Source organism: Prionailurus bengalensis, chromosome D1 (assembly GCF_016509475.1).
Source record: "Prionailurus bengalensis isolate Pbe53 chromosome D1, Fcat_Pben_1.1_paternal_pri, whole genome shotgun sequence".
Classification (NCBI taxonomy): Eukaryota; Metazoa; Chordata; class Mammalia; order Carnivora; family Felidae; genus Prionailurus; species Prionailurus bengalensis.
Window position 1 is genome coordinate 21,696,029 of NC_057346.1, and position 27,644 is coordinate 21,723,672.

The following is a 27,644-nucleotide window of genomic DNA, read 5'->3' on the forward strand; positions in this document are numbered from 1 at the left end:
ATGCATGAAGGTATTAAACACATACAAACGTTAAAAGTGGCTCTCCTTCACTGGGTGTTGTACGGAAACCAATGTGACAATAAATTTCATATACTGAAAAAAATTAAAATAAAAAAATAAAATAAAAGTGGCTCACCTTATGTGGCAACATTATGGATTTTTTTAAAAGCTTCTTTGTACTATGTTTTCTAAATTTCTAAAACTTGCCCAAAATGCTTTATAAATTGTAAGTAAACGTTTCTACTGAAGAAAAAGTCATATTGTAATGCAAATTCCACTGAAATCCATTGGCTAGAGCAGCTTGAAAACTAAAGGAATGAACACACTTTCCCTCCCACTAGGTATGAAACCTGTATATGAAGAGGAACAATGAAAATAAAGTCAGATCACAAAGCCTGCAAAGACAAAATACAGATGAACAGCAAATAAATCACGCAGTTGGCAAATAGGTTGTTTTTTTTTAATTTTTTAAATGTTTATTTATTTTTGAGAGAGAGAGACAGAGCGTAAACGGGGGAGGTGTAGAGACAGAGGGAGACAAAGAATCTGAAGCAGGCTGTAGGCTCCAAGCTCTGAGCTGTCAGCACATAGCCGGATGCAGGGCTCTAACGATGCAGGGTGAGATCATGACCTGAGCCCAAGTCAGAGGCTTAACCAACCAAGCGCCTATTTGCAGGCGCCCCTGCAAATAGGTTTAAAAAAAAAAAAAATCTCTTCCTGTCACTCAATTATCTTTTCTCAGGTTCCAAGAGCCAACCTACACTAGCAAAGACATGATTGTGGATATTTGATTGTGGATATTTTGTGGGCAGAAAATATTCCTGGCAGTTTCCAAAAATGTATCTATTATGGCTGCCTTGAGTATGGCTGTGAAAGCACACTGGCATCCTGAAGAGTTGCTCTGTTAAAACTCAGCCACATGCAACAAGGGCAGCTTTCATTATGGAAGGATATGAAAGAACTTTCATAAGACTTCTGTGTGAAAACCATTTTGTCTTGACCCTGTCACTATTTTTACAATAATCAGCAATGAAATAGCTGGGTCATCAATTCGAAACCTTTTTTTGAACTCTGATTGTTACTTACACACATTAGTGTTACATTTTTCTCCAGTAATTCACTGAATTTGTTTTAACTATGTACATACTTTCTTTAATTTCCATATACAACTCCAGAAGTCCACATTTTGACTGTCTAACGGTAATTATATTTTACACCAGTTTAGAACCCTCACTAGCCTCCCTTATTCTAAATAGTATATTCAGGTTTCAACGGAAAAACCTGTGACACACAGGCTTATTCAGCTAGTTAGTGGCATTGCTGGAATAAGAATACAACAAGCCTTTTGAGCATCCAACTCCTGACTTTGGCTCAGGCCGTGATCTCACGGTTCATGAATTGGAGCCCAACTTCGGGCTCCGTGCTGACAGTGCTGACTGAGCCTGCTTGGGATTCTCTCTCCCTTCTCTCTGCCTCTCTCTCAAAAGTAAACTTAAAAAAAAAAAAAAAAAAAAACAAGCGTTTTGTCTTCCAGACCTGAGCATTTACCAGCACTGCCTCCTAAAAATTGCCTACCCTCCTTATTTGAGGATTTTAGATAGACCTTGGTTACAAAGTTAGCGCTAATATAGGTAGAGGTCCAGAAACATACTTTTGGTTTCATCAGGGAAACATTTACTGAGTGCCTACTTAGTGCTAGCTCGTTATTAAAACTCTTCTCTTCCCTATTAGGGCCTAACTTGAAGGGGCAGAAGCCTTTTTTCTAGTCACCAGTGTTGTCCCAGATCCTAGTTAAATCTCGGCCTCATAGGCTTTCGGGAAACCTTTATGCGAGCTGTATACTGGAAAGCCGCAGTCCCAACACAGGCTTTCAAGTGCGTCCCACATTTCGGGAAGACCCGTTAGGGAGTGTGGAAAACTGGAGCTGAAAGGCGGTGGGCTGGGGAAGCGTGTGGGAGATTCGCGCCGGCAAGATTTCGGGGCTTTTAGCCGTTAGCTCCACAGTAATACTCCTCAGCTAAGGACACAGCAGCGAGACACCGAGTCGGCTCTTCGGTCGCCTGCACCCGCCCCTCCCTGCTCCAGACCGCAGATCCGCACATCCCAGACCACCCCAGGCTCAGAGCCCCGGAAGTTACTCGCGGCCGGCGCCGTTACGTAACTTCCGGGCGGGGCTTACTTCCGAGGCAGACGCGGAAGTGCTGGGAGGCCAGGTGGCCGAGGTCGGTTGCCGGACTTCTGGCCCGGCCTTTCGCCTTGGGAAAGTTCTGGAGGGGTAGATTCCTAAGAAGCCGGCTTCCGGCAACCCAGACGAGACGAAGCCGGCGCTCCTCGGCCTGGGAGCCGATGCCGGCCGCGCCCTGGAGGCCCCGTAGCGGGGCCGGACGATGAGCCTGCTGGGCGGCCCGGCCTCCTCGCCGCGGGCCCCGCTGCAGTCCAGCAAGGCCAGGATGAAAAAGCTCCCGAAGAAGAGCCAGAACGAGAAGTACCGGCTCAAGTACCTGCGGCTGCGCAAAGCAGCCAAAGCCACCGTGTTTGTGAGTCAGAGTGTCGCTCGGCCCTTCTCCGCCTCGACACTCCTAATTCGCGAAATCTTGCCCCACACCGTTCCCCTCCCAGAGTGGCCGAATCAGTAGTGTTAGCTTTTGCAGTACACGTTACTTCTCGTTAGCCTTGTGTCCTTGGGCACCTTAGCTAATTTCTGTACTCTTCTGTTTCCTGAAGAGAGCTAACTGCCTTTCAGAGTCGTGAAGATTTAATTGAGGAAAGTAAAGTGCTTGACATCTGGAAGATGTGCCAGTCTGTTTCAGTCATCGTTCTTACCACGAAACTCTTGGAAAGGCGTTTGATTCTCAAGAGAACCCTAGAGTGAGGCACTGTTTTTAAAAATGGCATCACCGAGGGGCGCCTGGGTGGCGCAGTCGGTTAAGCGTCCAACTTCAACTCAGATCATGATCTCAGGGCTCATGAGTCCGAGCCCCCCATCAGGCTCTGTGCTGACAGCTCAGAGCCTGGAGCCTGCTTTCGACCCTGTGTGGCCCTCTCTCTCTCTGCCCCTCCCCCACTCACGCTCTGTCTCTCCCTCTCTCTCTCTTCCAAAAACTATAATTAAAAAAGAAAAAGTTGGGGCTCCTGGGTGGCGCAGTCGGTTAAGCGTCCGACTTCAGCCAGGTCACCATCTCGCGGTCCGTGAGTTGGAGCCCCGCGTCGGGCTCTGGGCTGATGGCTCAGAGCCTGGAGCCTGTTTCCGATTCTGTGTCTCCCTCTCTCTCTGCCCCTCCCCGTTCATGCTCTGTCTCTCTCTGTCCCAAAAATAAATAAATGTTGAAAAAAAAAATTAAAAAAAAAAATGGCATCACCGAAACCCCAAGAGATGACTTGTGCAAGGGCGCTGTGTCCCAGCCCTGATTCCTGGTCCTAGTGTCTTCAATACTTCGACTACACAGCCTTATTTCCCAAGCACCCCAAATCCGCATAACAGACCTCTGCCCTAAACAGGCTCACAAAACTTTAAATAATTCCCCCCACCCCCGCCCCCTTCTAACCTCTCTAGTCTCTCAAATATTTCTGCTGTTCTTTTATTGTAGAGGCACTGAATTCATTGAATAAGTGAACTGACCTGCCAGCCACAACTTTGTGTTCTGGCATTCTGGCTTGCTCGAGCTTGCCTCAGTGCTGGGAAACAGGGAATGGAGTCCTCACTTTTCAAATGTGCCTCCGTGTCTGAATCACCACCTTAAACTCTTCTTTCTACCACAAGTTTGCACATATCTCCGCTTTTTTAGAAGCATAAGGAAAGGTGTGGAAATTAGAACATTCATTCCCAAAGCATTTATTTAGCACTGGCTGTGTGCACTGGAGAGACATGAAAAAAGTAGAATTAAGAGGACTTGATACTTAATTGACCGCTCATTTTCTTTTATGCTCTACATGTCGGATATCCCTAAAGTCTGTGTTCTTAAGATGTTGATTCCATTCAAGTACTTGAAGTAGGCTTTGTGAAGAAAAGGGATATCGCTTTGAACATTCATATTTTGAGCTCTCACTTGAGGAATGTCCAGATGAGAATATTTCCTTTACAACTGATGCTTGGGAAATAGCTTGAGTCAGAGAGTCAGATGATACTTGAATACACATAAGTAGATTATGAAGTTTTAAGAATTTTTCATACCAGAGTTGATTTTATTTTGTCCAGTTGTCCTTTTAAGGTTCATATTGCATGGGTGTTTTGGGGTTAGCAAAGCTTGGTTTTGTTATCTCCCCAAGAGTCAAGGCCCTTGGGAATGGACATTTCTCATATTTGTAAGGTTTAAATTGAAGCCTGTATGGATTTCAGCAGGATGCCCTTTTCTCTGCCAAAGTCTACCCTAACTAGGGTGATCATACATCTTGGTTTGCCTAGGGCAATCCTAGTCTACCATACTATTCTGGAATAATAATTAATAGCACCCCTTTTTCACTCTGAGGTGCCCTAGTTTCAATAAATTATGTAATGACCTTGCCCATAATGGAATTTGACTCTACCTTTACCTATAGGTTTTCTTTTCTTTTTTTTTTTTTTTTTAACATTTTTAATTTTATTTTTGGGACAGAGAAAAACAGAGCATGAATGGGGGAGGGGCAGAGAGAGAGGGAGACACAGAATCGGAAACAGGCTCCAGGCTCCGAGCCATCAGCCCAGAGCCCGACGCGGGGCTCGAACTCACGGACCGCGAGATCGTAACCTGGCTGAAGTCGGACGCTTAACCGACTGCGCCACCCAGGCGCCCCTATAGGTTTTCTTAATAATTGGTCTGCAGGGTAGATTAACTTGTTCCTCTCACCCAGCAACACAGACTTCTTGGTTTGAAACATAGCTTCTCTTCCCAGCGTAATACTTTGATCTTTTATTCTCTATATGTGATTATACCCAAAAATCTTTTCTTAAAGGAAAATGCTGCTATTTGTGATGAAATTGCTCGTCTTGAGGAAAAATTTCTTAAAGCAAAAGAAGAAAGACGGTGAGCTGCCTTCGTGTTGTGTTCAGAATCCCATTTTCAGTGATTGATATGGTGTTACTGCTCTGGGGATTTTTCTCCAGTGGAATTTTTATGTATTACACAGCCCATTGGCTCTGATCAATGCCGAGAAACTCACAACCTCCGGTTTTGGTTCCCATTTACCCAAGTCGTGTTGGACCGTGGTGACGAGACAGCCCCTCTATTCACCTTTCTGACACGGCCCTCTTGCCACATCTCAAAAGCTATCTTCTTATAACTGCCCAGTTACAAAAGACAAGGGATAAAAGAAACTACCTCTCATTCCACAGATATTTATTCAGTATGTACTATATTCTGTGCAAAGCACAGTGGGTATGTATAATTCACACCTAAGGAGATCGTGGTACGTTCCCTCCAGAAGCATAATACCTTTCAACATCAAGGTAGAGGAACCCTCCAGATGCAAGAGAGATAAACTACAGTCCTTATCTTTGGCTTCTTGAGGAAGTGTCCTCTGGAGCCTCTTATTCCCTGGGTCCAAGAAGAACCTTATTTTTATGAGTGTAATAATCTTTATATAATTCTGGCTTTTCCACTACTTAAGTAAAATACTGAATTGAGATAAAATAGAAGTTCATACCTCTGCTCCCTTTCCTTCCCAACCTCAGGTATTTGCTAAAGAAGCTCCTCCAGCTTCAGGCTCTAACTGAAAGCGAGGTACAGGCCGCAGCGCCTTCCCACAGCTCCAGTGTGCCCCTAACTTACGGCGTGGCCGGCTCTGTGGGAGCCATACAGGGAGCTGGGCCCATCTCTGGGCCCAGCGCTGGGGCTGAGGAACCGTTTGGGAAGAAATCCAAGAAGGAGAAAAAAGAAAAAGGCAAAGAGAACAACAAACTGGAAGGTACCTTGGGGAGACGATAGTTGTCCCGGTGGCTCCACGACTAATGACAAAGACCTGGTACTAACTGGTAGACACACACGGCCACAGATATACTTAAACCCTCATTTGGTCCCTTAGCTGCCCTAATAGCCCTTGGAAAGAAAGTGTATTAGAGCCACATTGGGTGGAGGAATTCTAGTCAGACCTGGTTAAATGGAAGGGAGCAGGCTAAGGCCTCCCCCTTCTCCCACACCCCCAACTCTCTGGGTTGCCTTCAGTTCAGTGTTTCCTAGAGGCAGGGAAATGGGCTAGGTGGCCTTTTGAGCACACGGATGGCTTGGGAAATTTCTGATCGGATAAATGAAGAGGCCTTAAAAACTGCAAGGCTTTTAGGTCCTCAGCATTGATACTAAAATTAGCCATTGCCAGGTGGGTGGGTTAAAAAGATACTCCGGGCTTTGGGGAAAAAGTCCCATGTGCCCATTCAGCGAGTGTACAGAACCAGGATTGGCGTATTGTTCTTAGCATTCACGTGTAAATTTTTCCCTTCCCCTCAGCATTGGGAGGGGCTTAAAGTGGGTGACCCCAGATTTGCGTTTCAGTTCTGAAGAAAACATCCAAGAAAAAGAAAATGGAGGGAGGTGCTCGCAAGCTGGTTCAGCCCATTGCCCTGGATCCCTCAGGACGGCCTGTGTTCCCCATCGGACTGGGGGGTCTAACAGTATATAGCCTGGGGGAGGTGAGTGAGACCAGCGATATATAGAGAGGAGAATCAGAAATATGGGAATGGGGTTGAGCCTTCCCTCCCTGTTCCCATCAGCAGCAGCCCCTTGCTGATCCAGACCAACCCCAGAAAATCTCCAGTCCCTAGGAAACCAGGTCAGTTTTGTCTGCTGCGCAGCTGACACACTTTCTCTCTGTGATTCGAGTCACTCTTTGCGGCCCCAAAGTGGTTTTAAAGGCTACCACGGTACACTGGACTTCTGAATTCTCTAGTGACCTCAGTTGCAGAGTGGGGGAATCTTTTTTATAGATCATCACCGACCGACCTGGCTTCCATGATGAGAGTGCCATCTACCCTGTTGGCTACTGCAGTACTCGGATATATGCCAGCATGAAGTGCCCAGACCAGAAGTGTCTGTATACCTGTCAGATCAAGGATGGTGGCATGCAACCCCAGGTACCCACTCGATTAACAGCTACTGGGTTTTGTTTTGTTTTGTTTTTTGAGACCCTTCTCTGTGACAGCCACTTACTAGATATCACCCGTTCTGACACTCCCAGTACATGCTGTATAATAACCATTTGGGTAATGCCAAGATGCAGAAAAGCGATTGGCCCCAAGTCAAACCTTTGTTAATAAGTGCTTGAGCTGGGATTTGAGTCTATCTGTCCGACTCTCATACTGAGGCCCTTCCCTTTGAACCCTGCTCCTTGTACTGTTGCTATGGTGACTGTGGGAGGCTGAGCAAGCATGCTTATTTGTGAAGTGCAGGCCTATATACAAGAAAGATTAATTTGATATTCTGCCATTTCAAGTAGGACAAAAATGGAGGTAGCAAAGAAACTGCATATTGGTTTCTGGTCGCATACACTCTTAAGGACCTGGGAGATGTGAACCTTAGTCTTTTTAAAACAATTTTTTTTAACGTTTATTTATTTCTGAGACAGAGAGAGAGAGTGTGAGCGGGGAGGGGCAGAGAAAGAGGAAGACACAGAATCCGAAACAGGCTTCAGGCTCTGAGTTGTCAGCACAGAGCCCAACGCAGGCCTTGAACTCATTAACCATGAGATCAGGACCTGAGCCGAAGTTGGACGCTCAACCAACTGAGCCACCCAGGCGCCCCGAACCTTAGTCTTATCAAATACTTTTGTTCATCCTTCTCGCTGCTGTGATGCAAGGGAGTTCGTTTTCCCCACCCGTCACCTCTGGTCATTGGGAAAAAAATAAACCAGTTTCAAAGTTCCAGACTTCTCTGTCTGATGTTACAGATCACTAGAAAGTTGGGTGGAAGGAAGTAGACACAGGGAAGGGAACCTCTAAGCAGAAGCTGAGAGCCTGCTGCCACATGTGGATAATACTGCATCGCTCCTCTCCTGGTTAGAGTGCTGTTAGATGCATCTGAGTGTTCAGATGACCTGGCCATGCAGGAGTTCTGTTTAGAAAGTACTGTAACAGGGGGCGCCTGAGCAGCTCAGTCAGTTCAGCATCTGACTTTGGCTCAGATCATAGTCTGAGGGTTCGTGGGTTCGAGCCCCATGTCGGGCTCTGTGCTGACAGCTCAGAGCCTGGAGCCTGCTTCGGATTCTGTGCTTCCCTCTCTCTCTGCCCCTCCTCTGCTCATGCTCTCTCTCCCAAAAAAAAAAATTAAAAAAGTAATAATAAAGTAAAAATAAAGTACTGTAACAGACTCCTATGGTAGTAGTATACCATATTTATTTATGACAAATTTATAAATTCAGTACAAATCTAATAAAAATTCTAATAGAATTGTCATGGATATTGACAAACTGCTTCTTAATTTCTTGAAGACAAATTGCTAAAATATTTGTGAAAAGAAGAGTTTGTGTGGGTTTTAGGTGTTTTGCTTTGCTTTGTTTTTTAGCTGATTAATCCTTCTGGACATTATTTTCAGGTATATTGTGAGCCTTAATTTTTTTCCAACTAACATCAAGTGTTATCTCTAGTATATACTAAAAGTATGTAGACAATTCTTTTTCATCTCTTTGTCTGTAAATGCTAATATGAACTTTAATTTCTTTAGCTTTATAGAATGTTTCATACTATATCTTAAAACAAAATATGGAAGAATATTTTTATAATCTTAGAGTGAGGTGAAAGCTTTTCTTGAGTGAGGCATGAAATGTGGACACTATGAAGGAGAATAGATTGGACTGTTAAAGACTTAATGAACAACAAAAGATACATAATCCAAGTTAAAACTCAAGCAAAAAAAAAGGAACAAAGTATGTAGCAGTGGATTAATATCCAGATAAAGTGTTCCTCTGGTCAAATACAAAAAGCAATCAAATACAACAGGTATCAGTTGAAACTGTGCAGATGGTTGGTAAGAACAGACCTCATTAGCAATTAGAGAAATGGAGATAAAACGATTTTGCTCATAGGCAAACAGCAGAGAGATTGATAATATTGAGTGTTGGCCAGAGTGTAGGAAAACAAGTAAGCATTAGCTTGAGTGAAAACTTGCAGTCTTTTGGAAGGCAACTTGGCAATATCAACAAGTTTGGTATGTGTATCCTTGACCCAGGATACTGCTAGGTGTTGAAGTATTTCCTAGAGAGATGTGCAAATGTGAACAAAAGAGTTACATGTAACAATCTACATTATGGTATTGTTTGTAATGGCAAGAAATTAGAAATCGCTGAAATGCCCATCAGGAGGAGAATGGTTAAAAATAAGATTTATCCACCTTTATTATGTAGCAGTTAGAAGAATGAAGTACAGTTACGCATACTAACAGGGAAAGCTCTGCGAGACCAAAATATGAGATTTTGGCCTTTTAATTGCTCTTTGTGCAAAATAGAATAGTGTGCACACAGTATAAAAGATTGGAATTTGGGGTGCCTGGGGAACTCAGTCAGTTAAGCATGGGACTGACTCGATTTCAGCTCAAGTCATGATCTCATGGTTTGTGAGATCAGGCTCTGTGCTGACAGTGAGCCTGCTTGGGATTCTCTGTCTCCCTCTCTGTCTGCCCCTCCCCCACTCACTGTCTACTCTCTTTCAAACTAAATTAAAAAAAAAAAAAAAAAAGATTGGAATTGACATGACCAGTACCAAAAAGAGAGCAGTCCTGGAATATTTGAAGATAATTGCTCACAGTTTTTTCCATAAATTAGCTGAGAAATAAATATAAACCCTCAGTATCTTAAATTTGCAACATATGTCATTAGTTGAAGTAACAAAACCACTGACTAAAACTACAAGATAATTGTTATTGACAAAAATAAAAGAGCTCTAAAATTTGATACAGTAAAATTGAAGTAATAACTGCAGAAGAAAACTAAGCAGGAGAAGCCATACTCAGTAAAGTATATTTTGGATTCTAAAAAATGATTAATCACATTATTCTTTGAAAGTATACAGAAAATAAATAAATCCTGTTTGGGATAATTTTATTAAGGTAAACATTGAAAAACGGGATACTGTTTTGGTTTTTAAGTTTTTATTTAAATTCTAGTTAGCTAACACACAGTGTAGTATTGGTTTCAGGAGTAGAATTTAGTGATTCCATCACATGCATATAACACCCGGTGCGCATCACAAGTGCCCTCCTAAATACCCATCCTGCATTTAACCCATCTCCCACCCATGTTCCCTCTAGCAACCCTCAATTTTCTAGAATTAAGAGTCTGTTTTATGGTTTGCCTCTCTTTTTCTTTCCCCTATGTTCATCTGTTTTGTTTCTTAAATTCCACACATTAGTGAAATCATATGGTATTTGTCTTTCTCTGATGGACTTCGCTTAGCAAAATACACTGTAGCTCCGTGTTGCAAATGGCAAGAATGCATTCTTTCGATGGCTGAGTAGTATTCCACGGTGTGTATCTACCACATCTTCTTTATCCATTCATCAGCCAATGGACGACATTTGGCTCTTTCCAGAGGCATCGGGGTGCATGTGCCTCTTCAAATCAGTATTTTTGTATCCTTTGGATAAATACCTCGTAGTGCAGTTGCTGGGTTGTAGGGTAGTTCTATTTTTAATTTTTTGAGGAACCTCCATACCGTTTTCCAGAGTGGCTGCATCAGTGTGCATTCCCACCAGCAGTGTTAAGGTTTCCCTTTCTCCACATGCTCACCAACACCTGTTGTTTCCTGTGTTGTTAAATTTGGCCATTCTTACAGATGTGAGGTGATAGCTCACTGTAGTTTTGATTTGTATTTCCCTGATGATGAGTGATGTTGAGCATCTTTTCATGTGTCTGTTGGCCATCTTAGGTCTTCTTTGGAAAAATGGATACTGTTTAACTGAACTTTAATGAAAAGAACACTAGTCAGGGAATTTAATTGGCTAAGTATTTTCTATGCAAAAATTCATTGAACTTAGAGAAAACTGGTCAAGGAATTAAGTTGGCTAGATAGTATTTATTACAAAAATACTTTCTTGGCAAAAATTCTTCAGTATTAGAATTTCGAGTTGAGGGTTATTTTTTATGTATATAGTCAAGATATTTTGCAATTTAAAAAATGGGGCCTGGAGTCAGAATGGCCTTATTCCTCCTAGATATTACAAAGTAAATATAAGATTAAATTATCTTATTTGATCTCATGTATTTTTGTTTATTTTTTAAATATAATTTACTATCAAAATGACTAACATACAGTGTGTAAAGTGTGTTCTTGGTTTTGGGGGTAGATTCCCATGGTTCATTGTTTACATACAATACCCAGTGCTCATCCCAACAAGTGCCCTCCTCAGTGCCCATCACCCATTTTCCCCTCTCCCCCCCCCCCCCGCCCCCACATCAACCCTCAGTTCGTTCTCTGTATTTAAGAGTCTCTTATGGTTTGCCTCCCTCCCTCTCTGTTTGTAACTATTTTCCCCCCTTCCCTTCCTCTATGGTCTTCTGTTAATTTTCTCAAGATCTACATACGAGTGAAAACATGATATCTGTCTTTCTCTGACTGGCTTATTTCACTCAGCATAATACTTTCCAGTTCCATCCACATTGCTACAAATGGCAGGATTGCATTGTTTCTCATTGTCAAGTAGTATTCCGTTTTATATATAAACCACATCTTTATCCATTCATCAGTTGATGAACGTTTAAGCTCTTTCCATAATTTGTATATTGTTCATGTTATTTTTTCTTTTAATTTTGCTAAAAATTTTTTATTCATTTTTGAGAGAGAGAAAGCATGAGCAGGGAAGGGGCAGAGAGAGAGGGAGACACAGAATCTTAAGCAGGCGCCAGGTTCTGAGCTGTCAGCACAGGGCCTGATGCGGGGCTCAAACCCACGGACCATGAGATCATAACCTGAGCTAAAGCTGGACGCTTAACCGACTGAGCCACCCAGGCGCCCCCTATTGTTCATGTATTTTTAAAGTACCATTTGTATTTGTACTTATAGATGTAAGTAAGTGGATAGGAAAGGTGTGTAACAAATTAAGTGTGGACTTGTGGAGAGCAGTCACAAGGTGTTTAGAACTGAAACAGTTAAAGGACTCTCTGTGTTTTCTTGGATTTGTTTGAATTTGTAACGGCACTCTAGGAAATTGGACCCACCTTCTAATATCATATACATCAGCTTCAAGTGCTAGAGTGAAGAAATAGTTATAAAAGTAGTGTGGCTTTCTCTCTACTATTCCCTCTTTCAAAGTTGATCTTATTGCTCCTTTATCTTTCTCAGTTTGAAATTGTTCCCGAAGATGACCCCCAGAATGCCATTGTCACCTCTTCTGCAGATGCCTGTCATGCAGAACTGCTCAAGACCATAAGTATTACTATGTAAGTTGAAGCTTGAAGACCGTCTAAATAGGTCACTTGTGGTACAATGAGATTTTCCTTGCTTTTAATGTATGGAGATCCCTAATTTTATAGAAAGGTATCCTGCATCGTTTAGATTTTTTACCAGAAATCCAATGGATTTCTCCAGGGTATCCAAGTCAAGAAAGTTTGTTCTCTCCATTCATACCCACGTTCCATTCCTAAAGCCATTCTCATCTCCCTCTAAACTTTGAAACTACCACCCTCCCTCTCCTATTTAGGGGGAAACTAATGCCCAACCTGCTTCCATCTGGAGCTGAGTTTTTTGGGTTTTCTCACCCAACTATTCACAACCTGATCCAGAGTTGTCCAGGAGCTCGAAAATGTATCAAGTAAGTTACTGCTTTGCTTGTTGTTACGCTGTGTTCTGCTTCTGTCTTCAAAGCAGGCTTGCTCCTTTGTGTGCCTCAGTATTGGTCCTCCTAGCCCTCTGGACAAGGGGCAGAAGGCAGTACCCCACTGTACTAGAATTATCATTTTCTGTGTCTACCATGACAGCAAAAGGGTTGGGAAATCCTGCAGGATAACGTCTCACTAAATGTGCCTATCTTCTCTTAGGTTTTCATTAATGTGATTCTTAAATACATATGGGAAAGATTACAGAAAAAACATACCTGATCTCTTTGGAAGTAAGAATGGGTTATTGTGGCTAACAGACAGCTCTTGATAACGATGCCCTTTGATCCTGCAGTTACCAGTGGGTGAAGTTTGATATATGGAAACCTGGAGATGGGCAGCCGCCCCAGGGACCGCTAGAGGATGATGCAAGTATAAGCTTTGAAGCCTTTCAGAGACAGGCCTTTGATGAAGATCGTACTGATCCCATTCTGCAAGGTAGCTTAGTTTTCCCTTCCCGGTTTGAAAATTGACTATTTTTAGACTGCTGTCTGCTCCTCATGGGTAGCGGAGTACTCCAGAGAGCTGGGCAGTCAGTGATAGAAACTTACGCTGCCGGGACCACGGAGACTCCCAAGTATGAGGATGGGCCGCCCTGCGGGGCTCTCCAGCAGCACTTGCAGGGGTGACAGGGAGTGGCTGCCATCACAGTGAGGCAGGGCCCACAGAGAAACCAGGCTTTCTCGTTTTCCCACCTAAAACAGACCTAAGCGGAACTGCAGGGGAAAGTTGACTGCTCAGGACAAGAATTTCATGTGAAGTGAAGGAGAGCAGATGATGGCCTTGGTCCTGCCTGTGTTGGGTGGGTTCCGTCCCACAGATGGGTGGAGCTCTCAGGGGATCTGGCGTTGGGTCACATAGGCAGAGCTCTGGACTAGAAATCATAGAATTAAAACCCTCATTTTTTGTCTGTATACTATATAACCCTAGACAAAACACTTAATCTATTTTGGCCACAGTTTTCTTTGTCGTAAAAGTCAATTTCTGTCCTATCTTACCAAGCAAGGGCAAAATTAGGCTGACAGGGGCAAGAGTGTTAGGTACTGAAAGGACATTCACGTGTGGGATCAGTCCCTTGAGACTCCCAGGCAGCAATGGAACTGAAGGAATTTTCTTCTCCAGGATCCTTGGACCTTCCAGAGCTTCAGCCCACGGCCTTCGTGTCTTCTTATCAACCCATGTTCCTGACGCATGAACCCCTGGTAGACACTCACCTACAGCACCTGAAGTCTCTGTCCCCGTGTAGCCCAACTCAGTCTTCAGATTGATCAGGAAGGGGTCAGATGCCACATCATTTAACTTAAAGTAAAACTTAGAATATGGAAGAAGGCAGCAGTTCAGGAACGAAGGAGATACACATTTTGTTGCAGAGGTTCCTGTGGTGACAGTGTTCCCTTGGAAAAACTGCAGCTGCTTTATTTTTAGCAATAAATTTCTCTTTACAAATCTGCTTATTTTCATCTCATTGTGATCAGGATTTTTGTTCTTTCTTTCTTTGTTTCTTTTTTTTTTTTTTGCTTAGCTCTGCCCGAAGTGGTAGAGCAAACCTAAGTGTTCTATAAGCCGGAATGAGAACAGGCTGCAGACTCAGGAGGGAGAGGTGGGAGGAGTCCCAGCCTTCCACCTGGATTCTGATCCTAGCTCCAGGAATGAAGGCCCAACCCCTGCTACCCCAGCAGCTGCTTCATTTCCATGTCTGGACGATCACAGTCCAGTCTGCTTCTCCCCAAGCCAGAGAGGCTGGCCCAAGGCACGCCGTTCATCTTTTTCTTCACACTTCATATCCTTCAAGGGAAAAAAAAGGTCCTCTGTAATCCTTCCTACCGGCTCTTTGCCGTTCCTTACCCGAGAATGTGCTTGTAGCTGAATACGTTGAATCCACATGATGGCACAGATACAACATGCCGGGAGGGCAGGGGCGCTCCCACCCTCCCTAACAGGCTCACCCAGTCACTTCACTGGCTCTGTAATAACTTGACTCCGTATTTTGTGCAACCGAATGTGTTGGACCCTGCCCGTGGCACTAAGGTACAGGTTTACCGCGTCACCCCATCTGGACCCCAGCAGTACCGCATGGGAGGCCCTGCTGTCCGTCCAACCAGGGACCGGGACAGCTGGAAGGAAGCAACAGAAGGACCCCAGAAGGAGGAGAACGAGGAAGGAGTGTCAGTTGTCACTGTGCTGCAGTTCGTAGCTGCTGACCAGGGACAACACAAAGGGGTTTGTTTCCTAGGAACAGATGGGCAGCAGAAGTATCAGAAACGAAAGTTAACTGCTAGTAATTGTATGGCTCTTAACTCTGGTCTCTGTAAGTTTGTGCAGCTTTTACGGTACAAAAAAATAAAATTAGGATAACACCAAACCTGGGGTAAAAGGGGGATTACTCAAAGCTGTTCATGCTTTAATGTTTCTCTTTCTTCACTGCACACGTTGGCTGGACATACGTGCACTCCTACAGAAATGATATATGCTGCTTTTACCATAGAGCAAATATCTTTCCATTGTATTCTGAGTAAAACACATACAAGAGAACCTCATTTTAAGAAAGATTAAGATTTTTTTAAGTTATTGCGCTGCTTGCTTTAATAAGAGTATTTACTTTGTAGCTTTCCTAGAAGAGTAATTTTCAAAGTACAGATCTCAACCCATCAGTTGTTCCTAAACTTAGGGAGGTAAGACCTACACCTGTTAAAATTAAATAAAACAATTATAACAATAGAATGCATCACATGTCAAAAACTGAAATTTGGGTTTCAACTGTAGAATATATATATGTATTTATATAAAAATCACATATACACACGTGAAGGGAGTACATGGAATAAAGGTAAAATGTTTTACTACAGATCATCCTTTTTAAAAACTTGAGCCTCGGGGCACCTGGGTGGCTCAGTCGGTTGAGCGCCCCACTTCAGCTCAGGTCACGATCTCACAGTCCGTGAGTTCGAGCCCCATGTTGGGCTCTGGGCTGATGGCTCAGAGCCTGGAGCCTGCTTCCGATTCTGTGTCTCCCTTTCTCTCTGCCCCTCCCCCGTTCATGCTGTCTCTCTCTGTCTCAAAAATAAATAAACGTTAAAAAAAAATTCTTTAAAAAAAAAAAAAAACGAGCCTCCCTCCACCCCAGTATACTTAAAACGTCTTTTCATCTATTGGTTAAGAGAGTGAAATCTGACACTATCCAGTGTCAGTGGGAGAGCGTAAATGGCACTGTGCCTTGGTGCGAATGTAAACTGTTGGACCCTTCAGGAGAGTTAAGCTGCAGGTATCAAACTTTTAAACATGTTTAATCCTTAAAATTGTTATTTCACATTAAGGATCCTAAGGAAGAAATCACAGTATGATGTTTGCATGTAACATTCATCACTGTATTCGTTTTAACGGAAAAATTGGAAAAAAAAAATCTGTGTCCACTAATGGAAAAATTGGTTAAATAAAGTATGGGGCTCCCACAAACTAAAACACTATATTCAATTTACATAGGAAAATTATTTTACTAGAATAAGCCAAAAACAGATTACAAAATAGTATGACATGTAGTGTATAAAATATAACCCAAGCAAATCAACTGAATGTTTACCAAAATATTAAATGTTTTTTGCCAAATGGTGGATTTTGGGGTGATTTTTACTTGTTTATTCTTTTTGTTTGTGTCCAAATCTACAATAGTTATAAATTTCATTTCACAAATACTAAAAAGTTATTTTCACTTGGGAAATTAACTGAATTTCCACAGAATGTTTAAAAGCATTCAGCCATTAAAAATAAAGTTTCACAGGGTGCCTGGGTGGCTTAGTCGGTCTGGTGTCCGACTTCAGCTCAGGTTATGATCTCGCAGTTCGTGAGTTCGAGCCCCACATCAGGCTCTGTGCTGACAGCTCAGAGCCTGGAGCCTGCTTCAGATTCTGTGTCTCCCCATCTCTCTGCCTCTCCCCTGCTCGCGCTGTCTCTGTCTCTCAAAAATAAATGAACATTAAAAAAATTTTTAAAGTTTCACATGACTTTTCATTAGTATATCCACTACCTAAACCTAGTATCTCCCACTGTGTGCGCTAGGAAAGGAGCCTGGGTATGGGGTTCCTGACCATGTCCAGCTGCCTACAAGTTAGAACAGCCCATGAGTGAATGTGTGTTGGCACAGGGGAGGGGTGGACCCAGAGATTTATTTCTCAGGAGTCTGTTCCCAGGTCCCTGGTTCCCTTAGGCCAGAGGCATATGAGGTCAAAGTATGGGTGTTAGGAGTTAATTGTACACTAGAAAGTCCTCAGAGGAGCCAAAGTTCTTTGTATACTGCATAGTTGTTATGTTTTCTTACTAAAATAAATCCTGACACTGACAGCTATTCCTGCTGTTCAGTGCTACACCAGGACCCCTTGGGGTCAGGTGCTTATTACTTTAGTTCTTATTTTTCCCATTAAGTAGTGGAAGCTACTCAAATAAATCTTCCTCCTTCCTCATGCTTCAAAGCACATTTACTGTTCCTAACCCAGTTTTGGTGGGCTATAAATGTTTACACGTCACTAATGATTATACTTTTATTTCCAAATTCTAATAGAGGACACAATTACCAAGTGCCATTAGCTGTTTTTAATCAACCAATAAGCAGTAGTGCTACGTTTTTTGGTTTTTTTCTTTTTGCATTAGGATTCTTAACAGTCACAGAAGCCCACTTTCACATTTGTCCCATCTGGATTATTTTTCTAAATGCTTATTGTGTAGCTTTATTTTCAGCCTCTTTTTTCTTCCATCTGGGTTATCCTTTTTAGAAGTAAACCTCTTACCTTAGAAAGCCTGAGATTTGTATTTAACCTGTTTGCCTGTCCGTGACCTCTACTGCCATGTTTTCCTGAGCCCGTGTTTCCCCCACCCATCACTGACTGCCTGAGTGCCTTCCTGGGCCGCCGCCACCTCACCCTTTCTCCTCATTCCTTAAAGCAGCCCCTTAGCACCTCCCCAGATGCACGCACACAGTTCCTGTTGGTTTCAAACATTCACGTTATTGTTATTAGACTGTTATTAGACTGGCTTCGGCTTAAGACAGAACACAAACAGGCCTAGAAAGAGTTCATCTCCACATAAGAAAAAACTGTTGGGAAGTTTAGAAACTTTATACAGAGATTCAGTAACCACTTACCAGATTTTGTAAAGAAGACATAAATAGGAGCTGGCCCACATGGCCTTCAAATCCTTTCCAGCCACGAGTTTCCACAGTTCTGGATATAAGTAGACAAAAGTGTTAGACACTGCACTCTCCACAGGGAAGTGAAGGACACTGAAGTTCCATTTGTAGTTGGGAATTAGTCCGGCAAGACACCTAGGCTGACTAGGGGACAAGAGGCAAGCATCTCATTAGCCTGCCAGCACTGCTCATCGCCTATTCAGAACACGGACACAGCCATGTGTTAGCTGGGAGCTGTCCAATGCGGCTTTTCTATTAGTTGCCTTTAAAAGCTATAGCTGTCATCACTTCAACAGCTAAATGCCCACATCGAAAGGACGCACACTTATGTCCAAGGTAATGATCGCAATGCCGCTAAATCATTTAGCAAGCTTGCTGAGATCTCCAGGGATCTGGTCTGTCATGAAAGCGATGAAGGGAGGAGCCGGCAGGGTGCTGCTGGGGTGGTACAGGGGGCACCGCTTATATTCACAAGGCCACGTGGTCCAGGCATAGCGAACAGCAGCGGGAGTGCCGCGACAAGAACTGACGTTCAGGGCCAGGGTCTGGGCTGAGAAAGTGCCCATGGGAGCTGGGAGCCACTTGCACTGACGGTCACTGCAACATGAGATCTAGTAAGAGAATCAGAAAAATAGGAACGGTTAGGTCAGCTAGGATACTCCAAGAGACCACAAGGGACAGAAGGAGCCACTCTTGGCCCAGGATCCATTTCGTACAATAACCAGAACAAACCCAAACCCAGGTTGGTGTGATAATGAATGTTCCTGTGACAAAATAAATCAATTTTTAAAAAAATATTAAATTACTGAGGGAGACAAGGAAACATAATCACATAGAGCATTTAGAGAGGGCTCCCCTGAACCTCCTTGCTGTGAGCCTTCCGACAGCATAGCAGGCAGGAAGTGAGGGAGCGGGGCAGTCCAGCGGCTGCTACAACTCCAGCCCTACCGAAGGGGCCGGGGGACGAACAAGGGGCACAAAGGAACCTTGGACAGAGAGCCTTTCTCAAACCAGAAAGCAATCCAAGGAAGGGGACATGAAGTTTTCAGTACCCCAGGTTAAATTCTGTCCTGCTCCCCACTATGATTCTGGGTCCAGGTGACAGGCCGTTCTGCCATGGGAGAACTGAAGTCAGAACGCAGACGTCTGGGGAGCTAGAACTACCTAAAACCCAGTGTCCAAAGAAGCTCAGTGGGGCAAGCGCTGCCCTGAGGCCTGTGAATGTTGTAGTTAGGACTCTAGAGGAGGAGCAAGGATAAACCCGTGTAATTAAAGTCTGTCTTTAATATTCTTTCATTCCCTCCAGTGCCCTCTTTTCATACAGCAACCCCCTCCAACCAGCCTAATGGCCTCCTGGTTCCCAAAGAAGCTCATTTGCATGTTCCAATAGGAATGCCTCACTCCCACCCCCAACTAGGGAAGAAAGACTACATAAGCTCTTTAATTATTAGCCCTAGTTCCACAGTGGAATGATCCTCGCTACGTGCTAGAAGAAAGTAGTTTCATTACATTAATTTACAATGAGCTACAAATTCCCAAGCTAAGCCTCTCAAAGGAAACACTAAACTCAAAAGACTATCAGAATTTGCGACAGTGTGACATAAAAAGACATCCAAGATGAGGGAAACACTCTGGAATAAGGAATCTTCCACAGGTAACCTACAAACAAAGCTGCAGGCCCTTGCCAGAGCAAAGATGGATGCTCTGGGAGCGAAAAAACAAAAGGAATATTTTAATGTAGATTCATTGTCCTTCCCTTGATTGTCCTATCAAAATTGCCCCTAAGTTAAAGAATTAATAGCTACCTAGTCACCCCTCTGAGATAAACTCAGCCCCGCCAAAAACCAAGATCCCCTTCACAGAAATGTTACAATTAAAGAGATGATGGGCCTCAGTGTGGAGAAATCCTGATTCCCAACCCAGGATGAACCCCTATTAAGTTCTGGCTATTCTCACCTCAAATATTTTGTCCTGCTTCTTCACCTGGATTTGCTGTGAATATGTGAGGTTTAGCAGCCCTCTGTCAGCCAGGAGTTCCATCTTCTCAGGCAGTGGTCCTTGAAAGATCAGTTTCTCACCATAGGCCACAGCCCGGGCCCCCAGGTGCAGCCTGTAGGCCACAGTCTGTTTATCTCGAGGGTGGATGCTACCGGATAAAGAACAGGCAGAGAACTTTGGGTTTTCACTGAACAATAGCCACATTTAAAAACGGGGGGGGGGGGGGGAGGATTATACAAAGCACCCTTTAGGAAGGTAAGAACAAAGTTGACTGAATCTAACAGGTCAATGGCTCGTCAGCTTAAGAGACACGGTGAACGGTAGCCATAATGGGGCTCCGGGCATCCTATGGGCTAGAAACCTTGAAATAGCAGATGACTTGGAAGGAAGGAATAGAGGTCCCTGAGTGACGGAGGAAAGGCACTGGAACTAACCTAGGAGAGCTAACTTAAACTTACTCCAACCACTGGCAGTCCTGCGTTTCATCTGAATCAGGTGTTCACATGTTCAATGAATAAAACCCTCCAGGTTCAGATAGGACAATCAATAAATATTCATTGGTCCAAAATAAATATTCATTTAAGTTCTCACTATAAACCAGACACTGTGTGGGCCCCATTTCATATTTCAAATCCCCTTGTATCCCACAGCTAGCGTGTGGTAGTCATTGGAGCCGTTCACAGATATCCCTTTATTCCTCCTCTGAGTTGACGGAAGAATTCCGTGCCTGCTCTCGCTGAAGCCAGGCATGGCCATATTACCTGCTCTGAGCCAATGCAACGTGAGTAGAAGTAACATGTGTTACTTTCATTGCCAGTGTGAGACTTTAAGGTGACCGGGAGCCCAGATCAACTTGGAACCTCCATCACTCTAGATCTGTGAATGACTATAACGAACAAAGCCTCTCTGTTGACCTTCTTTGGACATGTATTGTGAACAGGAAGTAAAATGTTGTCTCATCAGGGCGCTGAGATGTTGAGTTACTGCAGCACATCCCCAGAGTAAATGATTGATAAGGCTCCGAAGGTCCAATCCTCATAACACCCACTCTCTGCCCCTCACAAGTGAACATCAGAATGAAGGCCACAGACAAAGAACATAGATTATTGTTCAAGCAAAGCCCAAGAAGCACCCATACCTGCCATAAGGGGACGTCCTATCACAGAGATCCATTGCTACTGCCATGAAAGTGTTGGGCATCCTCACGTTGGGGACATAGCCAAAGTCTGCTGTTTGATGCCAACGGATCTGGGGAAATTTATCATCTGAGGTTGCAGACAAATATGAAGATAACTGGAAAGTAGAGAATGTTGCATCAGAATTTTACTGCATCAGAATCCTACACCAGAGTCTTTTTTTCATATATAGACTCTGCTTCTGCTTCATTAATCTGTTCAAATACCCATTCAACAAATATTTACTGAGTGTCTTACTGTTGTGGCTCAATTCCCCTCACCCCACACAGCGTATCTGTGCCCTGCTCTCATCAAGAGGTGGCGTCTATTTCTCCTCTTACTGAATCTGAGAGAAGCCTGTGACTTTCTCTGACCAACAGGATGCAGGGGAAGTGATGTGCAGCTTCTGAGTCATTGCCTCAATGGCCCTTGGCTTCTGGTTTCATTCTCTTGGAACTTGGAGATGGCCATGTAAAAAGAGTCCAGCTACCCTGCTGGAGAAATTACATGGAGAAGGGGACCCTGGAAACAGGAAGACCCTTAGGGGAGAAAGGGGTTATTGTCCCAGCAGTCCCAGCCAAGAGGCCAGTCTTGTGAACGCTAGAGGCTCCAGTTCAAATTAAAGCCACATGAGCAAGACTGGCTGGCATCTCCTAGAGCAGAGATGAACCATCCCAGTTGAGCTCTGCCTGGCTGACGCATGGAATCATGAGCATCATGAGCAAATACAATGGCTGATGTTTTACAACCACTAAGTTTGGGGGAAGTTTGTTACAAAGCAACAGGTAACTGATACATCTGTATTTAACATGGTCAAGTGCTATAGGGAAGCAGAGAGGAATCTGCGGAGAACATGTGGTAAATTGCATCAAAGACCCCAATTCTTCACATTTTCCTATATCCACAGCCTCTTTCCATATGGTTTTGTGGTTTCTCCCACTAAGAAAACGAGTATAGGGGCACCTGACTGGCTCAGTCGGTTAAGCATCTAACTCTCGATTTCAGCTCAGGTCATGAGTTCACGGTTTGTGAGTTTAAGCCCCACTTCGGGCTCCATGCTGACAGTAGGGAGCCTGCTTGGGATTCTCTCTCTCTCCCTCTCTCTCTGCCCCTCTCCTGCTTGCTCTGTCTCTCAAAATAAATAAACTTAAAAAAAACAAAGTGTATTTCCCTACCACTTTCTGAGCTCAGTCATATGGTTCGCTTTGGTCAACAGATTGAAACACAAGTTATGGTGTGTCAGTTCTTAGCCTAGGGCCCAAGAGACCTGAGTGGTCCCATTGGCTCCTTCACATTTCTGCTGTCACCATGACAAGGACATGCCTAGGCTAGCCTATGGCTCTCTGGAGAAGGAGGAGAGCTGTGGAACAGAGCTGCCTCTTCTGACCCATGCCAACCATGCCCAGGAGAAAGCAGAGCCCCCACCCCACTCGGCCCCATCCCTGCCACTGACCCACAGAGATATGAAAGAGTTCAGTGGAGCTCAGCCAAGATCAACCAAACCCCAGCTATCCACACATGTGAGCTATAATAATAGTTATCTTAAGCCATGGAGTTTTGAGGAGATCTGTTACACAGCAGTAGCTAACCAGCACAAGTACTTCACAGCTTTGTTGGTGGAACAGACCTAGACATAAGAAATGTTAATAAACAAGGGGTGCCTGGGTGGCTCAGTCGGTTGAGCATCGACTCTTGATTTTGGCTCAGGTCATGGTCTCACGGTTCATGGGATGGAGCCCTGCATCGGGCTCTGTGCTGGCAGCACAGAGTCTGCTTGGGATTCTCTCACTCTCCCTCTCTCTGCCTCTCCCATACTCACACACACTCTGTCTCTCTAAAAATAAATAAACATTTTTAAAAATGCTTTAAAGAGAAGTTAATAAACAATAGTATAAAATAGCATGGATTGAATGTTATATTGGAGCCAAAGACAGCAAGTACTCTGCATAAGAACAAAGTTTATTTACAAGAAAACACGGCCTCAAAATATGTAAAAAAAAAAAAAAAAAAAAAAAGAAAGAAAAAAAAGAAAAAGAAAAGAGAAGAAAAAGAGAGAAAGAGAAAAGAAAAGGAAAGGAAAGGAAAGGAAAGGAAAAGAAAAGAAAAGAAAAGAAAAGAAAAGAAAAGAAAAGAAAAGAAAAGAAAAGAAAGAAAAGAAAAGAAAAGAAAAAAGAAAAGAAAAGAAAAAAAAAGAAAAGAAGAGAAAAGAAAAGAAAAGATGGATGGGCCCAGAAAATATAAGCAACCACTACAAACAGGACATGTTAGAATCTTATAATGTAAAAAGGTAGGAAGTAAAAGGGCAATTTTGAGAGCAAGAGAGAGTAACTGAGCTGAACTTGAGGGTTTATGTAGGAAAGACAACGTTGGAAAGATAGTGAGGCAAGAGTTTGGATAGAATTCATACTTTACCTATAAGCAACAGGGAATCACTGTAGAGGTGACAGCTGGAGGACACTGTGAATGTACTAAATGCTGCTGAACTGAATACTTTAAAATGGTTAATTTTACATTATATGAATTTCACCTCAATTCAGAAATTAGAGAGCCGGGGTGCCTGGGTGGCTCAGTCGGTTGAGCGTCCGACTTCAGCTCAGGTCATGATCTCGCGGTCCGTGAGTTCAAGTCCCATGTCAGGCTCTGTGCTGACAGCTTGGAGCCTGGAGCCTGCTTCAGATTCCGTGTCTCCCTCTCTCTCTGCCCCTCCCCCACTCATGCTCGCTCGCTCGCTCTCGCTCTCTCTCTCTCTCTCTCTGTCAAAAATAAACATTTAAAAAAAAAAAGAAATTAGAGAGCCACTGAAATTATTGGCATGATAAAAGGACTATTTCAAAGGATTAATCTAGTGATCATGCAAATGATCCTGTGAAGAGCCCGAAAACAGAGAGACTGATTGGTTCAGAAGCTACTAGAACATTCTAGACACATAAGAGAAAGGCCTGACCTAGGATAGCAGTAGGAATGGGATGGGCAGGAATAAGATAACCTAAAAGACAAACTGACAGAAGCAGGCAATCACCTTGGATACGGGATGGAATACAGGGAAAAGACAGTATCCATCCTTCAGAATCTGTAACACCTAATTATCTGCTTGGGATTCTGCAGATGTAGGTAAAGTCCTCTATCAGCTGACTTCAAAGAAACCAAAAGAAGAGTATGTGGAGCGCCCAACTCAGATAAGCCTTTAAAATGGGTCACATAAGTCAGAGACTCCTACTGGCCTTCAAGAAGTCAGCTGCCATGAGTTCTATAGCTTCAAGGAAATGAATTCTACCAATAGCCACCTGAGCTTGGAAGAAAACCCAAGCCTCAGATGAGACCCCAGCTCTGTCCAACACCTTCACTGCAGCCCCAAGCAGAGGACTCAGCTAAGCCATGCATGCCCTGACTCCTCACCCATAAAACCGTAAGATAATAAATGTATGTAACATTATTTTAAGCGGCTAAACACGCAGTGATTTTTTTACGCTACAATAGAAAACTAATATACTTGTGAAAAAACTTTCCAGGCAGAAGGAAAGGAAAATGGCAGACTCTAGGGCAGAGTAAGCCTAGTGTGCTTAAAGACAGTAAGGCAGCCGGCATAGCTGAAGTGGCGTGAGCAAGGCAAAGAAAAGTAGGGGCAGATCACACATCATTTGTTGACTTCACTCATATGGAGGAACCACTGGAGCCTTCTGATATGGCATGCATTTCAAAGGATCACTTTAACTGAAATGTTGAGAATATCCTAAAGGGGGTGGAAAGGTAGAAGCAGGAAGACCAGTAAGGAGGCAATATTTCAAGGAAGAGATGATGGCGCCTTACACTAGTGCAGGAGCAGTAAAGGTAGTGAGAAGCTGTCTGACTCTGCAACGTACTGAGTAAACACTTTCATCTAAACTTGAAATTGATAGACTCCTGGAATGCCTGGGTGGCTCAGTCCATTGAGCATATGATTCTCGATTTTGGCTCAGGTCATGATGCCAGAGTCGTGGGATCGAGTCTGGTGTTGGGCTCCGCATTGAGCACAGAGCGTGCTTAGGATTCAATTTCTCTTTCTTTCTTTCTCTCCCTCTCTCTCTCTCTCTCTCCCTCTACCTTTGTCTCTCCCTCTCTCTCAAAGAAAAAAAAATTAATTTTTAAAAATTGATAGACTCCTACTCCTGCAAAGGACAGAGACTCCCAGAAAAATTCTCCAATACTACTATGACGCATGTGGTCCCACTCTTTCCTCCTTCCTTAATCCTCTGATATTTATATCACCATGTTCTCTGATGTCGACTGCAACTTATTCTTAGCCACAGTCCAGGCAATGAGAGGCATCAACCTATTATCCCTTTTACAAACCATGATCTAACAGTAAGTCAAACCACAAGCTGGCAAACATCCTGGGCGAGCAACCACTGTCTTTGGGCCCCATTTGAAATCTTCTGTCCCCATCAGGGGAGCTACACGATGAAGAGAGTGCTCCCCACAGCCTTCTCACTCCCATGGCCAGCAAATACCTGAGATCATCCTGGACAAACGTGGCCAAATGAAGGCTTGAAAACAGGAAGTTTTCTGCTTCTTGACCTGTTCTAGAAAGACTAGAAAATCATCAGGAAAACACTGGTGAGGTTGCGACAGCAGCAGAAGGGATGTGATCTGGAACTAAGGGGACATTTCCAGTTCTCTTATCTCTCGGCAAATCTGCTTTCACATATGAAATGATAAAAGGTGCTGAAGCTTCACAATGGAATTTCACGAGAAGACCCAGTGAGCAACACTGCTTCTTCCCACACAACACCCAACAGACCGAAAGTGGAATCATACTCAGCAGCCAGTGCCATGAGGAGGATCACAGCAGCAGAGCCACCAGAAAGAGTCTAGGGTAAGTACGAGGCTGAGGCCCAACACCAAGAGATGCTTACACAGCCGCTCAAGCCAAGGAAGTGGTCTCCAAATGGCCGTTTGTGGAGAATTCCTGCAGCAATTCTCCAGTTTCACCACGCACTCGCACTTGACTGGTGCACTTGACTCGCTTGCACTATGACACAGTGGCCACATGGAGGCACCAGCATACTCCATACCCAAATGAAATTCTTGTTTTCCCTACTCTGAGATCCGCTAGGGTGCGGTTCAGTCTCCCACAGCGATTAGTAGAAATACCACCGCTCATGAAGGCATATAATAGCCAAAGAATATAAAAGGGGCCCCATTCAGAAGACTTTACAATAGCATACTATATGTACTTTTCACTTCACTCCCGTTGCTCCACACCCGCTGTACAAAAGCATCTCCTCAGGACTCCCTAGCCTCCTGGTCTTCTTTCCCTCCCATGCTTCCGGTCACCTCACTACTAACAACTCTCAGATACGTGTGTCCGGCCCGGGGCATTCTGCTGAGCTTGAGTCCTGCGTCTCTAACCGTGCTTTAGTTATTGCAACCATCATTTCAAATTCAACACCTCTACAAAGCCAATTCCTCTTTCCTTGCAGACCAACTGTCCCCCCACCCCAGATTTTCTGACTTCTCTCACTGATGAACATTATCTGGCATGTGCCAGGCTTTACATGAGTTAGCTCATTCAATACTTAAAATAATAATCTCCCTATTTAATATCTGGCTCAAAATCACAGAGCCGAAGGAGCGTCAAGGCTGAGATGTGAATCCACGCAGACCAGCTGCAGATCCATGCGCTGAACCATTATTTTGCCATATGTGGTATTTCTCTTCAAAGGTATATATTTGTGCTCCCAGTTTTCCACAAGTAACCAACATATTTTTGTCGATGGTGATCAGTTAAAGCCCTGAGTCTGAGGGACTCCTGCCAAACAGTAAGGCCTAAGGGCAATGACCAGGTCTCTCTGATTCGCACTGTATCTCTAGCACCTCACACAGTTCACGGCATATAAGTAGCATACAACACACGGTCTGAATTGGCTGGAGTCACATTCAAATCACCATCTACACGGCAAAGATGAAAAAGAACCTCAGAAGTCCAAATGTAGTTTCCACCACCAGAAATACAGATCTGCTGACAGGGCTGGCTATTTTGACAATAACGAGTAGAATAATCTGGTTTCGAAGTCAAAACAAAGGTAAGAAGGAAGAAAGAAAATGGTTGTAAAGTCAGTATAAGTGGAAAGAAGGTCCATAAAAGTCCTCATCCAAGAAAAGGCGTGGTGCAATAAGACAAGGTAGAAGACACGTGAGGACGGTGAGCAGAAGGTATCTGCAGGACATGCAGAGGCAGACATCTGGAAGCATGTGTCCAATTCAAATCTGAAAGCCTGTTCCATTAGTATGTTGTGAGCTGGGCCCCGCTTTTCTAACACCTTACTTGTTTCATTTCCTGTATTTCAGAAGAGTCGCCGCTTACCACCCTGCTAAAGAGTGTAGGTCTTGGAGGAGTCATGTGAACAGGTAAGGCAAAGCCATCAACAACTTGGTTAAATACGTTCATTCCTTTTAGGCGAGGATGAGAGCAGAATCCTTCTGTCTAGTTGCCACTAATTAAAAGTGTGATTTCTCTTGATATATTTTTTCATTTATGTGTTAGACCA

At 43.8% G+C, this 27,644-nt stretch overlaps 2 protein-coding genes across 5 annotated transcripts in view; one reads left to right on the top strand and one right to left on the bottom strand.

Moving 5' to 3' along the window:
• The first annotated feature begins 2,167 nt into the window (after positions 1–2,167).
• On the top strand, positions 2,168–14,218 carry TBRG1 (transforming growth factor beta regulator 1). Of its 2 annotated transcripts, none has more exons than XM_043579692.1 (9): positions 2,168–2,537; positions 4,930–5,000; positions 5,648–5,880; positions 6,462–6,598; positions 6,893–7,039; positions 12,236–12,333; positions 12,594–12,704; positions 13,064–13,206; positions 13,891–14,218. In XM_043579692.1, the coding sequence occupies exons 1-9, from the start codon at positions 2,388–2,390 to the stop codon at positions 14,034–14,036; spliced, it is 1,236 nt and encodes a 411-aa protein (XP_043435627.1). In that variant the 5' UTR covers positions 2,168–2,387; the 3' UTR covers positions 14,037–14,218. The 2 variants fall into 2 exon arrangements, with proteins under 2 accessions (XP_043435627.1, XP_043435628.1); XM_043579693.1 differs by having other exon boundaries at positions 2,171–2,537; positions 13,064–13,136.
• SIAE (sialic acid acetylesterase) overlaps positions 10,250–27,644 on the bottom strand; it is a 46,587-nt gene continuing 29,192 nt past the window's right edge. The window contains exons 8-11 of one of the 3 annotated variants that reach the window (XR_006297303.1): positions 21,081–21,235; positions 19,901–20,090; positions 17,900–18,555; positions 10,250–10,857 (exon numbers count right to left, since the gene is read on the bottom strand). Coding sequence is in view for 1 of the 3 variants with exons in the window: in XM_043579691.1 (XP_043435626.1) it covers positions 18,304–18,555; positions 19,901–20,090; positions 21,081–21,235 (597 nt within the window). In the remaining 2 variants the exon portion in view is untranslated. Of the gene's footprint in view, positions 10,858–15,148; positions 15,221–17,742; positions 18,556–19,900; positions 20,091–21,080; positions 21,236–27,644 lie in introns of those variants that run through there. The other 2 variants (XR_006297302.1, XM_043579691.1) reach the window with 2 other exon arrangements.

Excerpts from the sequence above, each read along its gene's own strand:
- TBRG1 (XM_043579692.1), top strand. The coding sequence starts at position 2,388 with ATGAGCCTGCTGGGCGGCCCGGCCTCCTCGCCGCGGGCCCCGCTGCAG. Across the intron at positions 5,001-5,647 it reads AAAGCAAAAGAAGAAAGACG|GTATTTGCTAAAGAAGCTCC; the intron begins GTGAGCTGCCTT and ends TCCCAACCTCAG. Across the intron at positions 12,705-13,063 it reads GGAGCTCGAAAATGTATCAA|TTACCAGTGGGTGAAGTTTG; the intron begins GTAAGTTACTGC and ends TTGATCCTGCAG.